The sequence below is a fragment of the Peromyscus maniculatus genome, chromosome 12 (assembly GCF_049852395.1).
Source record: "Peromyscus maniculatus bairdii isolate BWxNUB_F1_BW_parent chromosome 12, HU_Pman_BW_mat_3.1, whole genome shotgun sequence".
Lineage (NCBI taxonomy): Eukaryota > Metazoa > Chordata > Mammalia > Rodentia > Cricetidae > Peromyscus > Peromyscus maniculatus.
In genome coordinates, this window is record NC_134863.1 from 49,742,554 (window position 1) to 49,767,836 (window position 25,283).

At 43.8% G+C, this 25,283-nt stretch overlaps 1 protein-coding gene across 1 annotated transcript in view; it reads right to left on the reverse strand.

Moving 5' to 3' along the window:
• Crybg3 (crystallin beta-gamma domain containing 3) overlaps positions 1–25,283 on the reverse strand; it is a 113,878-nt gene that overhangs the window by 73,932 nt on the left and 14,663 nt on the right. The window contains exon 2 of the mRNA XM_006981606.4: positions 14,154–14,220. Coding sequence (XP_006981668.3) covers positions 14,154–14,220 — 67 coding nt within the window. The remainder of the gene's footprint in view (positions 1–14,153; positions 14,221–25,283) is intronic.

A 25,283-nucleotide genomic window follows, 5' to 3' on the forward strand; every position in this document is an offset into this window, starting at 1 on the left:
CTCATAAAAAGAAACCTCAAGTGTGAGTCAGGAAAAGATCAGAAGATCAAGGTAAAACCACCCTAGGGGAACTGCAGGGTCACATGACAAAGTTTTGCAAGAAGCTGGTCTTCAAGACAGCAAAGCTATCATAATTGTCATTTGTTCACCTCTGTCCATGTTATAATCCAAGCTCAAAACAGCTTAAAAAGGGCATTCCACTAACCACTGATTGTTATTATTCCTAGTCACTTCCCAGCTACTGACTGCGCACGCGCTGTCCAGGAGTCAGGAAAAATATCCTACATTTGTGCAGGACGAGAGCACATAATTATGCACATGCATGGCATAGCTACCTAAGCCCATATATGCATGCCCAAGGTGACCTATAAAAGCAGACTCCACCTACTCTCCGACTCTCTCCTCCACACTTCCCTTTTTGGGAGGCCTATTTACACGTTCCCCCTTTCCCTTCCCTAATAAAACTCTTATAGTGGGTTCCTTTTGTACCTTCTGTTTTCTCACACCTGGGAAATAATGCCTAACATTGGTGCTGTAACCAAGTAGGCCCTCCCAGGGCCCTGTGCCAGGATCCTGAACCAAGGTTGGTTCATCCACAACTGCCCACCTTCCGTCTGCCCAGCCACAGAAGGGCTCCGTACAATATCGTCTTAACCAGTCAGCATAAACAGGTCCCTTAACCAGTCAGCGTAAACAGGTCCCTGCACCCTTGGGAGCAACCATTGATCATCTGGTGTCCTTCTGGTGTCCCTGGAACTGTGGGTACCCCTGCCCATGGTCTATATCAGCTAATGTTGGCCCCCATCACTGACTCTCACCCTCAGCCATTCCCCACGACTGCAGTCTGAGGTCTCCTTTTCATTCTTTTCTTGTCTCTCCAACCCTCATCCTCGGGCTGCTGCCCCAGGCTTGCTCTTTGCTTGACAGAACACTGAGCGACTTGTGCCATTAATCAATCCTCGCTTGATCTCTGGGACGCTTGAGATACTGTAGCCACTGGATCTCATTTATTTTTTTTATTATTTTTTTATTTTTCTCTCTTCCACAGTTATGGGAAACAAGGCTTCCAACCCCAAAAGCCCCACATCTCCTCGGGGATGCCTTTTGGAAACCCTCAAACCTCTCAGCTTAATGCCTTATTTAAAGACTTCTAAGCTTACCCACCTCTGCACTAAAAAAATGGCCTAAATATCCCTTATAACAATAAAAAATAGCTACCTAATGGCTCATTGGACCCCAATATTTTACAGGAATTATCTAACTTCTGTCAGCAAAGGGGCAAATGGGAAGAATTACCTTACATCTAGGCGCTTTTCTATCTTAGCGCCAAACCCTCTCTCCTTGATTCCTACTCACCCACCCACGTGCTCCTAGCTATGCACCCTGAACCAGAGGAACCTCTTACTACTACTTCAGATCCTGCTAATGACCCCCGCTTTTCCCACCTCCCACTCCTCCGCCTCCTCCAGCCCCTTCCTCCTCTCCAGTACTGTCCTATCTCCATCAGCTCTTTCACCCTAATAGTCAGGCCCTGTCTCAGTTTGTCAAAGCCCACCCACAGCCTACCTCTGAGGACTTACAGTTCTTAAAAAACTATTACTGCCTTTTGTCAAAAGTCAGATCCCAATTCCAAATATTGGAGCCAACCTTTTCCTACCCACCAGGCTGGAGGCTCCCTTCCAGGGCCTGACTGGCAGCTCGATTTTACCCATATGCCCACGGTCTGATGAATTAAATATCTTCTAGTGCTCGTGGATTCCTTCTCAGCTGGGTGGAGGCATTTCCGGTTTCCAAATCAACGGGCTCAGACAGTCGCTGACCTCCTTCTCCCGGAGATCATCCCCTGGTTTGGGATCACTGCTTCTCTCCAGTCTGATAATGGCCCAGAGTTCACCTCCCAGATTTCCCAAACCCTATCTAAAGCTCTTAACATCCCTTGGCATTTCCATATCCCTCACCATCCTCAGTCCTCAGGGAAGGTGGAATGGACCAACCGCTCTTTAAAAAACATTCTTACTAAGATGTCACAGGAACTTTACCTTGACTGGGTAAAATTACTGCTTCTGGCTCTTTTCAGGCTCTGGGCTCTTCCCAAGCAACCCCTCTCCACTGCACAATTCAAACTCATGTACAGGAGTCCAGGTCTAACTCCCGGCCTCCTATCTAAACCTTCTCCCCTCCCTGACCACCTGCTCATCCCCTTGCTCTATCATTTCCGTTCCCTCCTATAGAATTTTGCCGACCATTCCCTACCCCAGCCATGTGACAACCCCTGCCCGTCCCCATCAACATTGGGGATCAGGTCCTTCCTTCCCCTCCAGGGCAGCACCCCTCACTCCTTTCCCCCTAAATGGCAGGGACCCTTCAAGGTAATTCTTGTAACCCCCACAGCTGCTGAGCTCGAGGGCTTCCCCCACTGGATTCATCTATGTCATCTGAAGCCTTTTACCCCACCCCAACCCCACGGCACTTACTCCTCATACACAGTGACGCAAACAGAGCCCTGCTCTCTTAAGTTCTGGAGGACACCAGAATCAATTGCCTTGTCTCCAATTCCAGAAGGATGAGGTTTCATCCCACAACTGTACTCAATCCCACCGGACTGGGAACCCCATATGTCTTCTCTTCCTGACTCCCCCTCCACATTCTCCTGTCCCTACTGATCACATTCTGCTTCATCATTTTCTCTTCCCTGTCTCTAATAACATATTCAAATTTCTAATTAACTACTCAGCTAACTGTTACAGGACCCATGTCAGCCATAGAGCTGGAGGCGCAAGGACCAACAAATATACCCAGGCGGTAAGAAACAGTAACACTCCAGAGATATTGACACCCCCTGACTCAAAAGGGTCTGGACTCTCAAACAAACAAACAAAACAGACTTTAATATAACAATTAATTACTGTTAAATGCCCTCAACAATCAATCACCTGTGTCTCCCGGATGCTGAAATGATAACTCGATAATGAAAGTAAACAGGTTTCTCTCAGGTGAAGATAAAAAGCCTAATCGGTAATAATAAAAATAAAGCATGTTCCAGATTTCTCTCTCTTGCCATATGACTCTATAACTTTTAACACTAACCAATAAAATTCTGATAGCAGAGTACTAAACACTATAGTATCATGGCTACCAGCTCAGGATTTTAAATTCCCTCTGGCTGCTTCTGTTTAAAATTTGTCTCCTTCATAAACTTAAAAATCTTTCTGAGCTCCAGAGTCATCTTGGACCCAACTGGACAGGTCAGATCCACTTCAGATTAAGTATCATTCAAACTTTCCTGGTTCCAGGACCCCTCCTCCTTCATCCTGGGACTACCCCTTTCATCTCCCCTTCCCCCCCCCCCAAAAAAATTTTTTTTTCCCTAAACGTCTCTTCTGCCTCACCAGCACCTTGTCAGATCCAAGCTGTCAGATCCAAGCAACAAAGGATGATTCCACAGGGCTAAAAACAGCAGCGAAGACAATCAGCTACCTCAGAATGCCTGGCTACCTCAAGAAAAGCCCCCTCCCCACGCCCAAAAATTAACTGAGTCAGCCGGAAACAGTTCGGGGAGACACAGTACCCCCATTCCCATTCACCTGCCACCATAACCCCCTACTTTTTATAATAACAGAAAGTGTGGAGTGTTACCATTCTTAGTCACTTCCCAACTACATGATCACACACAAGCCGTCCAGCAGTCAGGCAAAATGCTTTGTCACTCCAGGGCCTTACGTCCTAGGTAACCCATGTGCCTTGTGGTCATGTAATCTGCGCGCAGTGTGGTCATGTAATCTATGCGCATGCGTGGCACGGCTACATACGCACATATAGGCATGCATGAGGTGACCTATAAAAGCAGGCTCCACCTGCTCCCCAACTCTCTCTTCCACACCTCCCTTTTTGGTAGGCCTACTTACATAACCCCCCTTTCCCTGCCCAAATAAAACCCTAATAGTGGATTCCGTTGTAACTCGTGTTTTCTCTTGCACCCGGTAAATAACACCGACAAATAACACTTATCAAATATACTATGAGGCACTGAAAATAATGTTGAAAATATGATGAGCAAAATGATTTCAAGTCAGTATTTTAAGGTGGCCACCTTAGAAGTGAGGTTGGTTTTGTTTTGTTGCTGGTTGCCCCCCCCCCAACAGCATTTTTCTATTATTATATTAAGTTAGGACTAGATATAACTTGTGAGCCTCTACTGTTGGAATATACAAGCCTTTCAGAGTCTCCGCAAGGCTCACCTTCCACGGGTTTCATCTTCGAGTTAACCCATTTCCACCTCCCATACTCACCCTGTTCATCCTACAGCCCCTAATTAGGTTAGTGGAGCCCAGGCCTCAACTGCCTCATAATTTGGCAAAAGACATGCTAGATCACTCACATACATCAAAGGCAGTTTTGTCCTTTGACTACTTCATTTCATTTGTTCTAATTTCTGATCAGGCTATTTCTCCATGGGTCAAAATGAGCCAGCACTGAGTGTCTGATTCACGCTTTGCTGTGACTAGCTTGAATGACTGCTCTCCACATCATGGCCACTTGAAGAAGGTGAACTATGGACAACTGAACATTATTAAAATCCTTGCGATTCACAAAGGAATCAGTGCTTGCTTCTCTTCATTTTCTATTTTCAGCTTCTCGGATTTCGGCAATGTCTTTAAATGTCTCAGTTGCTTAACTTTCCCCTCATAATCTTCTGAGAATTTTTTTTTCTCAGTAATTAGAAGATTCTCAACAAGAAGGGAGTTTCTAAATCTAGAAACAAATGTGAACAAGCAAGAACATTTAACTGAAACACCTACAATAAAATCTGCATTTCTATAGTTAAAATTTCAAGCCTGATCTAAAGCAGCTGTTCTCTGCCATGGGCCTGGAAAACAATGAAGCTAGGCCAACCACAGGCTCTCATTAGGTGGGGCCCACTTCCTTTTGCCAATAGGCCTGTTTACCATTGTTCTGAGGAGACAGGAGAAAAAAAAAAAGCACTCAGATTCAAGCAAACAATAACAAACATTTATTCCAGTTATGCACAAAGATACAGTTATTCCACACATAGAATACAATTGCAAAGAGGAAGGCATGTGTTTTTAGAATTCTTTTCCTTTTTTTCTTTTTAACATAGTAGGCTGTGATGTTGTGTGATCTTTAAGTTCATCCATCTACATACACTCTGCTCCAAGTTAGTACTGGTGAAGACTCACTTAGCTATGGTCTTACCCGAAGTGGACAATTGAACAAGATGCTGACCACTGGGGGTGGGGGAGACGTCTAGAAAAGGGAGGCCCACAATGGAGGGCCTAATTAACTTGAGGAGGGATAGAGATGCAGTGTCTAAAGAAAACATTTCAGCTTGTCAGATCCAAGGTATGAGATGTGAAATGTGAACGATGTGCACACTATGAGTGTGGGAGAAAGCTAAAGGACAGAAGGGAAAGGGACCAATGACAGAGCTAAGGTTGGATAGAAAACTAAAAGTCGTGACAAGAGAAGACGTCAGGGAAATCTGTGGAGAGCAAAGCCAGACTGAGTTGTTCCCTCCAGGATATTGGTCTCCAGACAAAGGACAAAGTAACTCCAAAAGCAGAAGGGAGTAAGGAATGCCAAGACCACAGGCAGACTATAACCAGATGAGGACCATCCCGTGACAGATCTCCTGGGAATTGTTCATTTACTCTTCCTTCTGTCTAGACCATCTTCCCTTGGGTGTCTATAACTCAGCCCTCACCTCCGTCATATTCTTCTATAGGTCTTGTCATCACCATCTACATTAGTTAGCTAAGTCCTGTATGCTACACCTACCTAATTCTTTTCTCTCTCTTCATCCTTCTGTTCACTAGTAAACACACACACACACACACACACACACACACACACACACACACATTTACTTTTTACAAAATAAAACCCACAAAGGTAGAAAGCTCTATTTCACTCGTGGGACCATTTCTAGGTACACCAAAACATGTCTAAGAGGTGCGCAGATTTTTGTTGGAATATAGAGGGTGAGCAGACTATGAAAAATCATCCAGTACCCAACTATTCAGTTGTAATTGCTCAGAAGTTTGTGAGCCCATTTCAGACTCAAGGTGCTAGGCAGTGAGTAAGTCACGACGAAACAGGAAAAGTCACAACACAGAAGGGAATCTTTGAGGTCTTAAACCAGGAAGAATGACCAATGGTCTCTTAGGTTCCGAAACAGAATTGGCCTTTCAGAAATTCCTGTTGTTTGCGGGCAGCTCTGCGCTTGTGAGAAAGGAAAGGCTAGAAGGTTGCAGAAGAAAAGCAAAAAGTGATGGGACAAAGAGGGCAATTCCTAAGAGTTCCAATAAAGGGAAAGTGCTAGCCTTAGAGAGAAGTAGGAACACCCCTCTTCCAAGTAAAGGACAGTGCGAGAGCCGGAACAATCCTGTGTGGAGAGTTAGCACAAGTGGTTCTGATGCCAGGAACAAGATAGGGGAGATAAGGACCAGAAAGAGGGGCTCGGGTGAAGCTGGGACTTGGGCTCCCCAAATGAAGACCACTTGGAAAAATGCTTCTGGAGAACGCAACCCTAACTCAGCAACAGATGAGCAACAGAGCAGTTAGTTCGCGGTAAACTTTCAAGCATTTATTTATCAAAAAGTAACAAACAGGACACTATGTTTGGATCTGGTCAAGAACATATACTCAAACTTTTGTCATTGTGGAAGCCGCATTCTAGTGATACAAGAAGTTAATAAATCTAATCAGCATTGTCATCTTATTTAACAGCCTTAGCAGGTGGGAGGGCCACATCAACATACTGACTAGGATTTTGAGGATGTCGGGACTGCCGCCAAATAAAGATACGGAGTGGGAAAGAGGAGGGGCAGATGACTCTTCCTACCAGACCTTGCTCAGTCCTCCTAGCCACACAGCTACCGCCTTTTTTTGCACACAACAAGGACAGCCCCTCAGAAACACTAACCAGTTCCTCCACACCCTCAACTCCAGGGATCTACACTCACTTCTGCTCCACCTCCGGGCTGTACTTTTTACTGTAACCATCCTGATTCTGACTCTTAAGCTCAGGCAAACACAAGTGTCCACTCACACCTTCGCATCTTTGCAACCCCTGCCCCACCGACAGAGCTGGGCCCATCACACCGATGCTCCAGCCTCGGAACAGCCTCCTTCCGTCAATTCTGATTCTCTTTCAGTTCCCACATTTTCATCCTCCCTACTCAGCTGTTAGGGACAGCCAGTACCTTCAGATCCTTTCTTGATCCTTGGTTACTTTCCACGAGTGATCCCTGACCATGCGAAATGCAGTTTATTTTTCCACACTGCCAAAAAATCTTGGTTTAAAATTAGGCAGGGCTTCACCAGGAAGTCTTTCCAACCCTTTTCACAGTCTTTAGACTAAGCATCCGGTATCCATTCACACTCAGTAGAAGACCTGCATTCTATCTGAAGGTCATTCCCTGATAGTCTGCACTTAGCCTCTCCTCTACCGGCATGGTGGCCTCTGGCCTACTTCTTTCTCTAGCTCTGCACGCAAGGAACGCAAGGAGGAAAGAGAGACTACTCCTCCCCCCACGTGGATCCCTCCACTAGGCACCAGTTCACCATCCCTGGTATCTTCTTGGGGAGCCCAGTCACTCGATTCAGTGAGTCTCTAGCAAGCAGAAGTCTGTGTCCGGACACAATGAGATTCTCTTCTCTCCTTAGCCCAGCATCCTTAAGGTGGCATTACTAACCCTGACATGCTCTCCCTCCCCTAGCACAATCCCTGCAAGCTGACCTGTTCTCCACTCACACTCTGACCATGCTTCCTTCCCCAAAGACACTGTCCACGTGTTAACTCAGTGGACCTGTTTCCCTCTGAGTCGAGATGATACACATCTGAAGAAGAGCCAGAGACTGGCTCTGGCTTCTGTCACATCATTCAGCAGTTCCCCTTCCTCCTTGACTACTCTCCTCCACACCCTTCCAGGTCAACCCCCTGTAGCCGTCTCTCATACATAGCATTTTCCTCCAAGTCCAGCCTGGAAGCGCGGTACTTAGACGCACTCCCTGTGAGATCGCATTTTCCATGAACTCAGTCCATCAGATGACCCTCAGATTTGCATCCTCGGCTCAGATTCCTGAGATATGAGCCTGTACCTCGGACTGTCTACCAGGCACCTCTTTCCACCTCTTGGAGGCTTCACTGAAACCTTAAAGGCAACACTTCTGGAAGTGAACCTGACCATTTCGTACCTTCTCTGAGCTACAGAATCTTCCCACAGTGTACCATCTGGGAGGAAAAGAACATCAGAGAATTGTGTAGAACCCCAAGCTCAGCAATACACATTAGGCTACAGGCATGAGGGTGCACTTTGCCAGCCAATGAAATGAGAAAAAGGAAAAAAAAAAATGAAATATGAAGAAAACCATTTCTTCCTATTATGGTGTAGAGACTGCTCCAGTCTGAAAAGAGTCTAATGCTCTACAATTAATGTTCGACACCTTTAGGGCAAAGGTTCTCACACGTATCAGGAGTGCATACATACTTCAGACTCAGTGTTCATGTTAATAAGATGCTTTGTAACAGTGTAGCAACCTCCTAGCTCTACAACAGGTTGGGCCTGTGGGTAGTCAAACCAGCTACCTGACAACATACCCAGGAACTCAGAGATCCCAAGGTCCCAGACCTGCACAGCCAGGCCAATAGGCTTAGGCTCCTTCAGTGCCTTTGTCCACCAGGAGAGCAGGGTGACAAATGTGCCTTCTCCATCCAGGCACCTTCACAAAAGCAGTGAGGAGGCAAGGGCCCTGACTACAAGTTGAATTCATTCTATCACACCTCCCTGCAGGCATTCAATCTAAGAGCCAAGCAGAATTAATGTTTCTAACAGCCAATTTCTACACCCTTTAACCAAAATACATCACCAGCCTTCTTAGAGATACGTTTACATTTGAGCCACACTTTTTATGGCAAGAAAGCAAGATTTTTCCAAGTATCTCTTGTGACCAGTGCTTTTAGATACCGTCTCGGTCTGCTCTAAAACACATCTATGAAATAAGCAATGAGCACCCTACAACAGATCAATAAGCCACGGTTCAGAGTGGCGGAGAACATCTTTCCAGTTACAAGACTACATTACGGGAGATGTGGGACTTGAGCCCAGATGTTTGGTTCCAAAGACTATGCTCTTTCCGTCGTCACACATGTCATTTAAAAACTTCGCCAAGGACGTGTTACAGTTGGCAGAGAAGAAACGTGGCCTGTAAGGCTCCAGGGAACTCCACCATGAACATGGAGTTCTGCTTTAATTTGTTTACACAGGGTGTTTCGGGGATGATTACCGTTGAGGCAAAAAAGTGTTCCCACACTTAAAAAAGATGTTTCACAATGTTTATATTAAATCAATATGATATTGCTATTATCTAAATGGCTAGGAATGGAAAAGTTAGCAAACTTTTATTAAGGCCAAAGTGTCTTACAAAATTAGTTCAGTAACTTAGTCTCTTACTAGGAAAACACATAATACACTTAAATTTGATTGCCACTTCACCCATGCAGGAAAGATGGGCCACATACAAGAAATCTTATAATATGCACAAACTAATATATTCATTGTATAGGCCACCAAGATGACTCAGCAGGTAAAGGAATTTGCCACCAAATCTGATGGCCTGAGTTCCATCTCTAGAGCCCATGTGGTGGAAAGAAGGAACCAACTCCTGGAAGTTATCCTCTAATTACCACACTTGCACTACAGCACATGTATGCCGACAGACAGACAGACAGACAGACAGACAGACAGACAGACACACACACACACACACACACACACACACACACACACACACACACGCGCGCGCCACTTATATGCTGTGTAGATCTTCCTGTATTTCTAACATTGTCAGCTACTTTTAATTCTTGCATTCAAGTCCCAGTCAGATAATTCTTCCCACTTCCCAGCCCACACTCCAAATAAAACCACACAAAAAAAGTATAGAACATGCCTGAAGACACTGAGATTTTTCAGGCAGATGGAATCTGAGATTTCAAAAGGACATGCCCAGAAAAAGGTGAGGTATGTTAATGATCCAGTCTGGGGCTTCCAGGGTAAAAGAAATCAGGCAAAGAGCTGAGGGTTAAAAGGTGAAGCCGAGGACGGCAAGTCGTCATGTTAGATGACTAACACCGAGGAAGGTGAGGCGCCTTCAGCGTCTCTGTGAAACATCTACATGAGATGTTGTTTAGCCCAGAGAGAATCAGGGACAGAAGTGAGAAGGAACGAGCCAGAGGTAGAATCTAAAGGCCAGTGTCATAAAGCAAAGAGAGGCCAAAAAGCTTTCTGAAAAAGAAAATAAGACTTGGAAGATGAAGTGTTTCAGTTGGCTAAGCAGACCAAGGACAGAGATCAAAATGCTCCTGAGTATTGGGAAGGAATGAGGTCATTAAGTGACCTGAAATGTACTGGTTTTACAGAATGGCCCTCATTCATTGAGGAGTCAGAAACATCCTTGCCATGTCAAAAACACAGCACTGAGCTTCCCGAGTCTGGTGTCTGAGAGCACCAAAGGAAACACAGGAGTCGGACGAGAAAACATTAAAAACTGAAAGTGTTTAAGGCAGACTTCCATGTGAGTTTTTTTGAGTAACATGGAGGAGCCGAGTGAAGTGACAGACTGGGGAGAGGTAATCAGATTCTCAGAGACTCCTGCTGTCACTTATATACACACACAAGGGAGAGCTGAGGCACATGGGAAGACAAGGCTAGAAGCAGACAGGACAGGATACAGAGGATGCAGGAAGGGGGACCACCAACATCCCTGGCACAGAACATGGGGTGCAGACTTCATGCGTTCATCTTTGAAAGGGAGGAAGGGAAAGACAGCCTCTGAAATCGAGAAGGGGCACAACACATTTTCTATCTCTTCTAAGTAAAACTGTATGCGAGTACAGAGACATGTTAAAAACGGCTACAGAACAATGGCATGATGAGGACCAGATATCTGATAAATTTTTCCAGCTAAAATAAAAACTCCAAATAATATAACAGAAATACATACTCTAGCAGACAAACAGATGCAAACATTAGAAATAGCTAGCAATGTTAGAAAAACCAAAGTATAAATGACTTTTTTTTTTTTTTTTTTTTTTTTGGTTTTTTAGACAGGGTTTCTCTGTGTAGTTTTGCGCCTTTCCTGGAACTCACTTTGTAGACCAGGCTGGCCTCGAACTCATGGTTCAGATTAAGAACTTAATGATGTCCAAATAGAATATAAAACTATAGCTGTAACTATTTAAAAGTAAAGTAAATTTTCGTACTCAAACATCTTAGGCAACATCACTGACATCTTGACTTGATAACTCAAAGTCAAATATAAAATAAGATATATATGACTATGTCAACTAATCCTAAATCTGTCATGTTTCAGACTGTACATTTTCCCTTTACTGTAGAAGGCATACAATTGGGGTTAACAGGATGAACACAGTGTGGACATTTCAGAAAACTGGTCATTAGAAATGAAACAAGAGGGGCGGTGGTGGCACACGCCTTTAATCCCAGCACTCGGGAGGCAGAGGCAGGTGGATCTCTGTGAGTTCAAGACCAGCCTGGTCTACAAATCGAGTTCCAGAACATCCAGGATTGTTAACACAGAGAAACCCTGTCTCGAAAAACACCAGAAAAAAAAAAATAAAAAAGGAAGAAAGAAAAGAAATGAAACAAACGAAAACTCTCCAATTGAAACTGCTCAAAATAACAATATAACACATGCTCTTGCTAGCTTTTTTCAACTGTTTTTATTCTCAAGTCATGTGACTGATGGTGGTATTACCAATGCATATGGGAAGAGGAGGAAGCCCTGAGTATGTGAAGGCCTGAGTGAATTTGTGTTGTTGACATGGGCTTGGCTACATCAAGGAACCTACAGCTTCAGACCCCTGGGAACGGCAAACCTTTCCCCCTGGGGTGAGGCTCTGAGCGATGGCAAAGCCTTCCTCTGGGGGTCTGAGTAGGAATGTTGATAGTGTGCGAAGAAAATGTCCACCACAGCTGTTTCCCTCACCTCCAGACACTCACGGCCTGAAGACTGCTCCCCTGCAGAGACCATTCCTGCTGAGGTTGGCTAACGTTGCCTCTTTGGTCCAGCTTTTCACTACACACCCTGCCTCCTTGCTCATCCGTGTGTGATAACATTCCTCTCTACTCAACTGTACACAATAAACACACTCATCTCCGAGGTGCTGCCATTTCTCCACCCGAGAGCCCGGTCCACCTACTTCCAGCTTTTCCGTGGGTCCCTCTGTACAAGTTTTCTTCATTCCCTCACTGCCCCCCGAGTCTGGTCCCTTCCTGGAGCCATGCTGAAACTCAGCAAATACACATACTTGCTTTAATCCTAGGTAGCAGCTCTCCCCAAATGATGGGTCCATGGGAAGAGGCTGAAAAAACTGTACCAGTGGCTTCCATCAGGTTGAAGACGAGAGCGAGAATGAGAAGAATAAAAAGTTATATGGACCCAAATGTTCCAGAAAAGAGAGTGCCCTGTGTCATTTTGATCATGGATGAACTGGATGCCCCTGTAAGCAAGCAACCCTGAATAATCTCATGAGTACAAGTAGTAATTGTCCAGCTGCCCAGACCTCAGAATGAAATCCTGGGCATCAAACTCAAACACTAGGAGTGGAAAGAAGACCGTGAGAGCCAATCTCTGGAGATGGAAGACTGGACGACTGGAAATAAAAGGCTGACTTTATCCGAGTCCACTGACTGAAAGGGTAGGCAGTGGGCAGATGCAGGCAGATGCAGGCAGGGCGGGGAAATATGCAGAGAGCAAAAGAATAGGAAACCAAGAAAGCAGAAAGGGCTGGTGAAGATCCACAGTGTAGAAGCCACGAGGAGCTGAGAGACGGATGGACAGGAATTGGTAGTCAAAGAATCCTGGGAGTGTGAGATCTCAGAAGTAGCTATGAAACACAAGGGCAAAATTTCAGACATAGCCTGAGAAGTGAGTATCTTGTGTAAGTTAACTCTCAGCGACTGAAGAAGAGAGAAAAAGCTGCAGAGCGAGCCTGTGCCACAGTAAATTGGCAGGCTGGCCGAGCGTTGTCCGTAGAAGAGAAGTAGGAGGCAGAAGTTAGAAAGCGCGAGTGTGGAGCCAGGCATGGTGAAGCATCCTGCAATCCCAACACTCAGAAGCCCGAGTGGGGGACCACAGCCGGTGCAGACACAGTCTGTGTTACATAGTGACACCCTGCCTGGAAAAAAAAGAAAGAAAAAAGAAACCGGAAAGCAAGATTTAGTAGCCAAACTCAAGCAAGCAAGGAAAAGGGGACCCTGACCTATTTCTCTCAATAAAGCAAAGATGATTTTCACTTCCATTGAGAAAGCAGGAAGAACGCACACCTGAACTTTCCTAGGTGTAGTACACGTACATTGTCTATCATTTTCAGCATGTCAAAAAGTACAGGCAACTGTAATAGAAAATTTAGATAACTCTCTATGCTTCTACTGACCAGGTTCATTTAACCTAAAATACCCAGTGGATCCAACTGACTGACTGTCACCACAAATAAATAAAGAAAGCAACTAGTAACCAAAGCCACGCCTGTGGTTGACAAAACTAGCCAAATAACCCAAAAATCCGTTTTCTTAGGAAAACTGAAAAGGTCAATAATTTTCGAGGACCTTAGGCACTCACTAGCAACTGTACAGATAGGTACGTAGCTTATACATTGCTGGTGCTCATCCTGTAGCGCCCAGGAAGCTCATACGTGAGCTAACCAAACAAAGATCTCTCTCACTGTAGCACTGACACAGTATTGATTTGTACCTCCCCAAAGCACTGCATGGTGTCTATACCATTCCATAGGCAACTTAATCTTTAAAACCTCCATTGGAAAAGAGACCAGGAAATTCATATGCTCTGATTTCGATATTTAAAAACTAAGGCACAAACATCTAAATACCTCTCAAATGAAGCTCATAACACCGCCAGTCCAACCTTCTCAAAGCTCGCCCACACCCCACCTCATGGACCAAGTACAGGGCTAGGCTGGATACCCTAACAATGTAAAATAGACATGCTCTTCTGTACACATAAAACAAAACCCTAAAAGGAAGAATGTGCAGAAATGTAAACTTTTCTTTGTGGGACACCATAACATTTACAAACAATAATTTACACCATACCTTTACTGCTTCTGATGAAAGCGCATTTCCCTTTTTCTGATGTGTGCTCACAGGCTCATTTTCAACACTGAAAAATAAAAGCCACAGTGGTCTGAAATTAAAGGAAAATTATTCAACACGTACAGCTTCTCTAAAACAAGAATTGAAAGGTCATTCATCTGCAATGATCGGGGAGTCATGGGAATAGGCTGATTGGAATCTAAACTGACTGGAAAAGCGCATTCAATCCTGCTCATCCAGCCTTCCAAAACTTCTGTGAATTCATTACGCTACCTGTAGTCTTATATTGATGATCACATCACAGTAACGGCAGCGCTGGTACACTACTCATCTAATGTTGGAAAATGCCAGCACTCAGTGTTTGTTTCTATCAAGGTTCTCCACAGCCTGATATTATTTTAATGCCTGTGCTAGGTGATATTTCTATTCAACATATCATTATATAAACATCTAGTTTTACCCAGTGAATTCTGTGACTGTTTAAAAATAGATGCAGATTTATCTGACCCCCAAATTGTCCGAGACAGCACCTAAGTAATTCAAATTTTAGGGAAGTCACTTTTAATTCTCTTGTGTGGAGCATTCACAGATGCTCCAAGAAATGACACTCAAAACTCAACTGCATCCATTGCTACCAGGCAGAAAGACATCTTAAATCTAAATGCATCCACATCTATACATTACTATGTTTTCAAATTTTTCTAATCCTTTGACAAATTGAATACTTCCAAAAAAGACCCTTAAGACTGTCTCCCATGTACCAAGGATTGTGCTTGGCTTTTAGTGTATCAAGACAAGCAAGCTGGGGTCTTCACAAAACTCAATCTATTTGGGGAGACTGGTTCAGAGTCTCTAACAATGAGATCTGTTAAATGTTAGAGCTGTTGAATGAACAAAGCCGTCTGGAAAACAGGGCAAACAATAGCCTGTGCACGCTCCACACAGTACCGCCTGGGGAGGCCTGAAGGCAGGGAGTCCAAGAATACAGTACTTGGGGGCACCCATGTTTTGTTTGTTTTTAGTTCAACACTAGAGCAGACAACTTGGAATAGATAGAGGTAACCCTGTAGCAGATGAGAATGAGAACAGAGGTTAAAGAATGTCACTCCATGAAGAACTGGCTCAACCCGTTTCAGAACATGATCTTCCTTTGTCCTGACTTCAGTGTGAAGACTTTAGAGCCCCGAGACAGGGACAAGCCCATCCACAATGACCAGGACCCATGCTCACATTTGGTGCAGTAATGAAAAGAGGAAGCATCATAAACTCAAATCAGATAAAGACCAATCCCAGAGCACATGAGAAGGGAGAACTAACTTACACTCCATAGACTTTTCTACCCATAAACTCCAGTGCTATTCTGGAGAATATCCAAAGAATGAACAGTGGCAGTCAAAAGACAAGAGTATGACAAAGGCCATCAACACCTGGGAGATACACTGGATTACAATTTCCTAAGATCGAGATTTTATGTAGAAATATAAGAACACAGAGATACAGCTATGCCCCTAAATATTTAAAATGTTTTTTTTTTAAAGTAAGTAAAAAAAGAAAAATATGTCAGCTGTAGGTTCAACACATGGAAAATTCTATGGGAAGAAACACAGAGTAACACTGACACCTCCCACTCATGCTCATGTAAGCAATCCCAAATAAACTCAACGTTCCCCCAAGGAGACATTAAAGGAGAAGAAGTTAGAAAGGGAAAGGGATCAGTAGAAGTAGGAGAGGAAATAAGAGAGGGTGATTGTGGTGGTATTGTGTTCCCCAAAATATTGTGTACTCTAATAAATTTATCTGGGGTCAGAGAACAGACAGCCACTAGATACAAAGGCTAGAAAATGGTGGCACTCACACCTTTAATTCTAGCATTCCAGAGATAGAAATCCCTCTGGATCTCTGTGAGTTCAAGGCCACATTGGAAATAGACAAGCATGGTGACACACGCCTTTAATCCCAGAAAGCCAGCCTTTAATCCCAGGGAGTGGTGGTAGAAAGTAGAAAGATATATAAGGCGTGAGGACCAGAAACTAGATGATTTTGGCTGGTTAAGCATTCAAGCTTTTGAGCAGTAATTCAGCTGAGACCCATTCCGGATGAGGACTCATAGGCCTCCAGTCTGAGGAGACAAGACCAGCTGAGGATCCGGCGAGGTGAGATAGCTGTGGCTTGTTCTGTCTCTCTGACCTTCCAGTATTCACCCCAATAACTGGCCTCGGGTTTGATTTTATTAATAAGAACTTTTAAGATTCCTGCTACAGGTGATGGGGAGGTGAATGTAATCAAAGTCTATTAGCTATAAGCATGAAGTTGTCAAAGATGAGGATGAATACTGAATATAGAACTGTAACATATATACATACATTTCATAGAACAAGAATACATCAGTGATTACAGTTATAAAGGAGAGTGGTTTCTTTTTTAAAAAGTTTTTACTAACCTTACCTGTTGTCGCAAGGATATTTTATGTATTTCACAGTTTTCTTTTTTATTTTTATTTTAAGTATGTATAATGGATAATAGTCTACTTAAGCTCAAGCCAAAGAAAATAAACTGTCAAAATTCTTGTAGAAACTGGCATACTGTAAGGAACAGCTCAGCTCAGGGTACTGACTGTGCTGACCCTATAAATGAACCATGGTCCTCTATCTTCAATGGGCTCCCTAGGAATTAAACATATAGCAACTGCTTAATTTAATACTCCATTTCTTAAATTTCCTAAGCTTCATTTCGAATAGGCAGCTCTAACCTCCACAGGCTATACATGTGGCCAAGGTTAGCGACATATGCAGTCCGACACAAAATTGAAAACTGATTTAAAATGTTGTGTTATTTTTTTACACATTTTAAATTTTGTCATTCCAATGTGCAGCTTTTAAGCATGAATTCTGTAATGACAAAGTCATGTTACAATATCAAAAGGTCAGACACACCTGTGTTTCAAGAGTCCTTCCTATAAAATATATTTCCCTGGTAAGGCTGTAAATAATACTAGCAAAAGTTAGACTAGTACATACGAAAGCTCTACTGAAAATGCAGCTTCCGTCTTGTGGTGGTTTGAAAGAGAATGGCCCCCAAAGGTGTGGCCTTTTTTGGAGGAAGTATGTCATGGGGGGGGGACACTGGGGGGGGACTTTGAAGTCTTTTTTTCAAGGACATGTGGCTATTTCTCTACTACGTCTGCCTGCCTGCCTGCTGCCATGCTCCCCACCATGATGATAATGGACTGAACCTCTGAACTGTAAGCAAGCCACCACAATTAAATATTTCCTTTATGGGAGTTGCCATGGTCATGGTGTCTCTTCACAGCAATAGTAACCCTAACCAAGACAGAAGTTGGGGACTAGGGTATTGCTGTGACAGGCCTGACCATGTTTTTGTTTGGAGGAATTTGGTGCTTTAGATTTAGAAAGCTGTGGAATACTTTAAGTGTGCTTAATGGGCCATACTAGTAGGAACATGCAAGAGAGTTACTTGAACTATGAGGGGCTCATTCCAGAGGTTTCAGAGGAGAATATTAGTATGTTGCCTAGAGATTGTCCCTGTGATATTTTGGTGAAGAATGTGGCTGCTCTTTGCCCTTGTTTGAAAAGTTTGCCTGAGGCTAAACTGAAGGGATTTGGATTAATACCCTTGGCAGAGGAAATCTCAAAACAGCCTAGTATAGACTCTGTTGTGTGGTTACTAGTGTTAACTCTAATGAAGATATAGAACGAAAAGGAACAAGCTGAGCAAGGACAAATATTTGAAGAGAAAAAGGGACACCAGAAAGCAGAATGAAGATAAATTCTTTGTTCAAGGAGATAAACAGATTAAGAAATGGAATATAGGGAGTGGTGACCTAAGGGCAAGATCCCACCCAGCTGTTTCCAACTTGTGAAAAGGAACTAAGAAAAAGTTGAGTCAGTTATGGTGGTGCAGACCTTTAATCCTAGTACTGGGAAGGCAGAGGCTGGTGATCTCCTAGTTTGAGGCCAGCCTGGTCTAAAGAGCAAGTTCAAGGACAGCCAAACTTAGGCAGTGAAGGAAAACAGAAAGCTGATGAAGATGTAATTAAACAGGGGGCCATGTTCCAGCCCCAGTAAGCAGCAGAACTTGGCAGCTTAGGCCATGTGGTTCTAGCTTTAGAGTGAAGAATAGAAGAAAGGGATAATGCAATTTGCCCTCAAGATTAAGGAAAGTCACTGAGGCCAGGCATGTGTCAGGGGTGTCCCTAAACGGAGGCCTTGTAAAGAGGCCATTGTGTGAAGCTATGAAGTTGAAGCCTGGATTGCCTTGGAGAAGCCAAGATGTTAGAGATGCCAGAGTTGTGGGTTACCTGCCAAGGAGAGCTGCTAACATTGAGTGAAACCAGCCCAAGAAAAAGAAGTGTGTTGTAGTCAACAAATCCGAACAGAATTGGAGATGTGGAGAGCATTTTGACATCAGACATGGTGATACAGTATTTGGAGTTTGCCCAGCTAGTTTTTGGTCTTGCTTTGGTCCAGCATTTCCTTCCTATGCTCCTTTCTTTATGTTTTGGAATGGTAATTTATAGCCTGTGACATTATATGTTAGAAATATGTGATCTGCGTAGTACTCCATTGTGTATACGTACCACATTTTATTTATCCATTCTTCAGTTGAAGGGCATCTAGGTTGTTTCCAGGTTCTGGCTACTACAAACAATGCTGCTATGAACATAGCTGAGCATGTGCCCTTGTGGTATGATTGAGCATTCCTTGGGTATATGCCCAAGAATGGTATAGCTGGGTCTTGGGGGAAATTAATGGCCAATTTTCTAAGAAAGCGCCATATTGATTTCCAAAGTGGCTGTACAAGCTTGCATTCCCACCAACAGTGGAGGAGAGTTCCCCTTGCTCCACATCCTCTCCAGCATAAGCTGTCTTCAGTGTTTTTTAATCTTAGCCATTCTGACAGGTGTAAGGTGGTATCTCAGAGTCGTTTTGATTTGCCCCAGGTGGAGCTCCAGGAGTTTAATCAGCGAGAAAGAGAAGGGATTGTATGAGCGAGAATTGTTGAGACCAAGACTGGAAAAAGCACAGGGACGAATAGCCAAACTAGTGGAAACACATGAACTATGAACCAATAGCTGAGGAGCCCCCAACTGGATCAGGCCCTCTGAATAAGTGAGACAGTTGTGCTGTGGGATGGTCTGTATGTCAAATTGTTCTGATTGGTCAATAGATAAAACACTGATTGGCCAGTGGCCAGGCAGGAAGTAGGTGGGACAAGGAGAGAGGAGAATCCTGGGAAGCAGAAGGTTGAGGCAGAGAGACACTGCCAGCTGCCGCCATGACCAGCAGCATGTGAAGACGCCGGTAAGCCACCAGCCACGTGGCAAGGTATAGATTTATGGAAATAGATTAATTTAAGCTATAAGAACAGTTAGCAAGAAGCCTGCCACGGCCATACAGTTTGTAAGCAATATAAGTCTCTGTGTTTACTTGGTTGGGTCTGAGCGGCTGTGGGACTGGCGGGTGACAAAGATTTGTCCTGACTGTGGGCAAGGAAGAAAAACTCTTGCTACACAGTTGATCAGCTTGAACTGTTTGGGAGGCATCCAGGCAGTGGGACCGGGACCTATCCTTAGTGCATAAGCTGGCTGTTTGGAACCTGGGGCCTATGCAGGGACACTTTGCTCAGCCTGGGAGGAGGGGACTGGACCTGCCTGGACTGAATCTACCAGGTTGAGCTGAATCCCCAGGGGAGTCCTTGCCCTGGAGGAGATGGGAATGGGAGGTGGGCTGAGGAGGGGGGGGGTGTGGGAGGAGGGAGGACAGGGAAATCCATGGCTGATATGTAATATTAAATCAAATTACAAAAAAAATTAAAAATAAATTAAGAAATATGTGATCTGCTTTTTTATTTTCATCTGATTACAGTTAAGAGATTGTCATGCATCTCAGAAGAGACTCTGAACTTTGGAATTTGAAGTTTAAGACTATTACAGACTATGGGGACTTTTGAAATTGGACTGAATGCATTTTTGCATCAGAGTGGAATGCGGCCATTTAAAAGAAAATGGCCCCCAAAGAAAGTGGCACTATTAGGAGGTGTGGCCTTGTTTGAATAGGTATGGTCTTATTGGAGGAAGTATGTCACTGTGGGGGTGGGCTTTGATGTCTTTTTCTCAAGCTCCACTCAGCGTGACAGTCAGTCAACTTTCTGTTGCTGTAAGGTGTAGGACACTTGGCTATTTCTCCACCACCAGGCCTACCTGTCTGCCACCATGCTCTCTGCCATGATGAAAATAGACTGAACTATGTGAGCTTCCACAATTAAAATGTTTCCTTTATAAAAGTTGCAGTAGTCATGGTGTCTCTTCAAAGCAATAGTAACCTTAATTAATACAAGTCTCATGCAACTGAAGTAGACAGTCTACAAGGAACTGTCATTACCTCCAAGTGCATACACACCCACACACACATCCACCACACACCCACCCACACCCACACACATACACACATCACACATATGCACAAAACTAAACACGTACTAATGGGGACTATGGGGTCCTACACACACACACACACACACACACACACACACACACACACACACACATACACACATCACACATATGCACAAAACTAAACACGTACTAATGGGGACTTTAGGGTCCTACACACACACACACACACACACACACACACACACACACACTTGAAAAACAGTTTGCAGCAGAATGTATGGTATTAACTAAATCAAGTTCAACTAAATCATCATTGGAAGCTTTTTCAAGTCTCTAAAACTTATTTCCTATGTTTAATTCCTATGACTCTTATCACTAATGGAAAACTTTAATATGTGTTGAGTATTAGCTGAGTGCCACAAACAACACATTTTCAAACTGTGTTTAGGCTGGAGAGGATGATGCTAGGCTGGGACCACACGGCCCTCTTCACTGCAGAGGCAAGAGGACGAGATGTGAGAGCCATTGTCTGACTAAGGATCTCCACACTTATTTTCCAAGTAATTATAGTCCTGTTTTAATTGATCTCTTGTACCTATAGGATTCCTCTGCTTCGATTAATTCTTTACAAGAAGATCAAAGTACTTGTCAATGTCATCATGACATTCTTCTGCTAAAAACAAAACAAAAATCTGTATCCACTGGTAAGTTGAAGGGACGGACACACACACACACACACACACACACACACACACACACACACACACACACACAACTTATTCTTGACCTGGTTGAGATACACCTGCCACAAAGAATCATTTGTCACCGCTAGAACATGCCAAATTCTCAGGCCAACACACTGCTTTCTTCTGTTTGCAGTACTTCCGCCTGAACCAACATTTAATCTTCCACAGTTCAGCTTGGCCTATGTCTTCTTTCCTCTCACCGCACCCAGAAAGACCTGCTTTTTAATTGTAACAGCTGTCTGCCCATTTGCTCAACTCAGATATGAGAACTTTCAAGTTCAGTAATGTGTCATTTCTGTCCATCACCCAGCCCAGTGTGTTCAATGTTAAGAACTGGTAACAGGCTATCAATCTGTGCGTGCATATCCCACCAGACACCAGGCTCCACTGAGAACACTGCAGTGACAAACGGGAGACTTTTCTTAATGAGGGAGGGAGTGTACACGACGGTACAGCAGCCATGCCTGATCCGTGTCCTCTTGCCGTAAGTACAACAAAGGGAAGTCAGGTTAGGGCGCAGACGATGCAGCAGGAACAAAATCTTTTTCAGTGTTTATTTTTATTTTTTTAGTTTGTTTCTGTTCATGATTAATCATGGACATTGTTATGCAATTCTGTGAAATTAAATCCCAGGAAGCAAAAGTAGTTGCTTCCTGAAAAAAGATTAATTAAATGAAAAAAGATTAAATATTTTTTCATGCCGTGTTTTGGGCAGTAATTAAAACATGTTTTCCAAATTGTACACACTGGACCAAGGGCAGCACAACAAACAAACAAACCACAACTATTTACACTTCACATAATCTCTTAATAAATTATAGAGAATTTAGGCCAAAAATATTAATTGCAAAAAGTCATTGTAAGTTAGCCTTTAATTTTCATTTCAAATATGAGCTGTGTTGCTTACCCTAACAGTCTACATCAACAAGCATAGGAACATTCCTATTTATTTATTTGGGATACAGGCATCACAAAAGAATAACCAGCGCCAGAAACCCACAGATTAAGCAGCATAACCTAAAGTGATCAAAATCTGATTTGCTGGATTTTAAGCACAAGAAAGTTTCCTCTTAGAAAAAGAGACCCAAACTCAGCATGGTGGCACATGCCTTTAATCCCAGCACTAGGGAGGCAGAGTTAAAGAACGCATCTCTGTGAGTTTGAGGCCAGCCTGGTCTACGGCCTGAGTTCCAGGACAGCCAGGGCTACATAGTGAGTCCGTGTCTCAAAAATACCAAAAAGGAGGAGGGGGGGGGGGACTGAGGAAGAGAGAGAGAGAGAGAGAGAGAGAGAGAGAGAGAGAGAGAGAGAGAGAGAGAGAGAGAGAGAGAGAGAGAGAGAGAGAACGAGAACACCCAGCTACAGGGCACATTCCAGAAAATAACTTGAAACAAACAGGGTCTCACTGCTTTAATTTCAGGAACAATTTTGACAATATTCTTCCTCCCCTAGAAAGATCAATTTCCTGCCATTAGGACCTCACTCCCCTTGAATACCTGTCTTGCTACAAAGGCAAGATTAAAGCTATCCACACTTCACATTCTTTTAGAAATGAGCCAAATGTTTGAAGGTTTTAATAAAGCTTCAGTCCTAAGTATTTGCTACTTTTTTCTCCCCAGAAATTCTCTCCAGTAAAAGGAGGTGCTTTGTCACCTTTACAGTGTAGACTACAAAAAAAGAGGGAGGGAGGGAGGAAGAGAGAGGAAACAGCGGTTCAGACACTCAAGAAGTTGATACTGGCATGCCGTGCCATGAAAAGAAAAGGAGCTGAGGAGACTGCAAAGAATGGCACTTTCCGATTCAAAAACAAAGACAACGAGACACATGTTCAAATCCATATAACGCCAGACTTCATGTAAGACAATAGTCCATTCCTATGGTTTGCTCACAGTGTAAAGTCCTTTGGGACTAAGACTATTTCAACAGTAATATTTTTAGAAAGCATTCAATTAGCTCATGGTAGGGAGAAAAAGGCAAGAACCACTATTATAAACAGACACAAATAATACTTGGCATCTCTAAGTAGCCTTGTCTTACTTAACCAAAAGAGTACAAATTGGAAGGTCAATGTACACACGAGCTCCTCATCTCTAAACAACCTTATATAGACCATATTGGAAGGCCAGGGCTCCAACATGGGCCCTTTAAGCACTTACTTGCTTTGTGCTAGACATAAAACAAACTTCTGGGCAATGAAAAACAAAAGGTACTCTAACATTCTGAACTTCAAATAATTTCCAGGAGGTTCTGGCCCATGGTCTAAAATAACTTACTTTCTTGTTTTTAACTTAAGTTCTAACAAGATAATGGAATCCTTGACAGATAAGAAACATGAAGCTGAGCTCAGTAACTAACCAACCCGGCAGATAGAGAGCAACCCACTTGCATGTTCTAGGCGCCCTCCCTGGTGCTAGGGGTCTAGCAGTAAAGGAAAGAGAAAAAACCAATACAAAACCCAAAAAAACTTTGTCTTCCTCAAGCCTTCTTAACATATAACAGCATCACCCAGGGTGCTGGGGTATAAAACAAACAACTTACTGTCAAGGAAGCCAGCTGAAGTTGGCTGAACAATCTACATTGTCACAATTACCCCCATCCCCAGGTGATCAGCAGAGGTTACCCTCTGACACCACATTCTTGAACAGTGGACTTCAGCGCCTCTCTGGATTCAGCTGACATCAACGCCGGGTGGTTATATAGGGAAGAGAGAAATCTGGTCAGGAAGACCATTGTTTAATACTATTCAGATGAGGTCCATGTTGAGACACAAAGATTACATACTAATTAGAAAACCCACAGAGACTATGGATTCCAAATACTGCTGTTCAACCTCAGCCAATAGCTGTGACTGTAATGAGCACATGGAGTATGCCAAGTACAGAGTGGGAACCATGGTGAGAAGCCCCCGCACTGTGTCACCGACAGCGGCACAGGGCCCCTGCCGGTCACGCACACACGTGCTCAAAGGGCGGCTTCCTGGATGGAGGGAGGATGGGCTTGACAAAGCAGCCTTTTACTCAACAGTTTGGGGGGGGGGTGGGGAGTAAATATTTAGGCTTAAACCTTCCAAACAGTTTTGCTTCTTTCTAAAATAAGCCCGCCAGTGGGGCGTGGTCAGTGGGGAGGGGAAGACACCCTTGGAAAGCAAAGCTCTCCGTTCCCCAACTCCTGTAGGACTTGTCCTCCTGTGATATAATTTTTTTTTTCCTCATGCATCATAAATCTGGCTTTGTCAGAAAAATCCAGAACTGCTAGAGATCTGAGGACAGTTGCCTTAACTGTCTTATGGAGGCTTGGCATCTTTTCTGCAGACGCTGGAGTGGATGATGTTTTGGCATTTCTAGAGACGAGGCAAACCTCTGATGGGAAGACATCAAAATCATTGTCATCGGCAGTCATTCTGAACACTGCTAAACACAAGGTCACTTCACTTCACTCTGGGAAGTCCTTACATTTAAACAGCACCTGCCAACTGGCTGTCCTTGGGGAAGTTGGCCACACCTAAGCTTTTCTAACTACAACTGATATTCTCTTTCTCTTCCATTCTTCTTAGCTCCATGGTGCCTGAAATCAAGCCCCCTTTCTGCATGTTCCTTTCCACTCCACAAGGAAGACTGTCTCCCGGATCTACAGCCATAGGACTGGCGGAAGAGCAAGGAAAGGGAAAGGAATCAGGGCAGATCTGTATGGTTTTTCTCCCTCCTCACAATGTCAGCTGGATCTAGACCCTGACCAGGAAGCCACATCTCCCACCACGGCCTCATTAGGCCTGTTGCTTCTCACCACACAGATTACCTGACCCAACTCCTGTGAGGAAACCAGAAGCCACAAGAATCTGGCCTTTGTTATATTGTGACCAAATCATGCTCCAGTCCTTCCTTGACTAAAGAAAAGATGATAGGCAACCAAGGCTCTTTCTCTGACCCACTGCTGTGGTCATCAGTAGTAAAATGTTCTGCAGAATGGTAA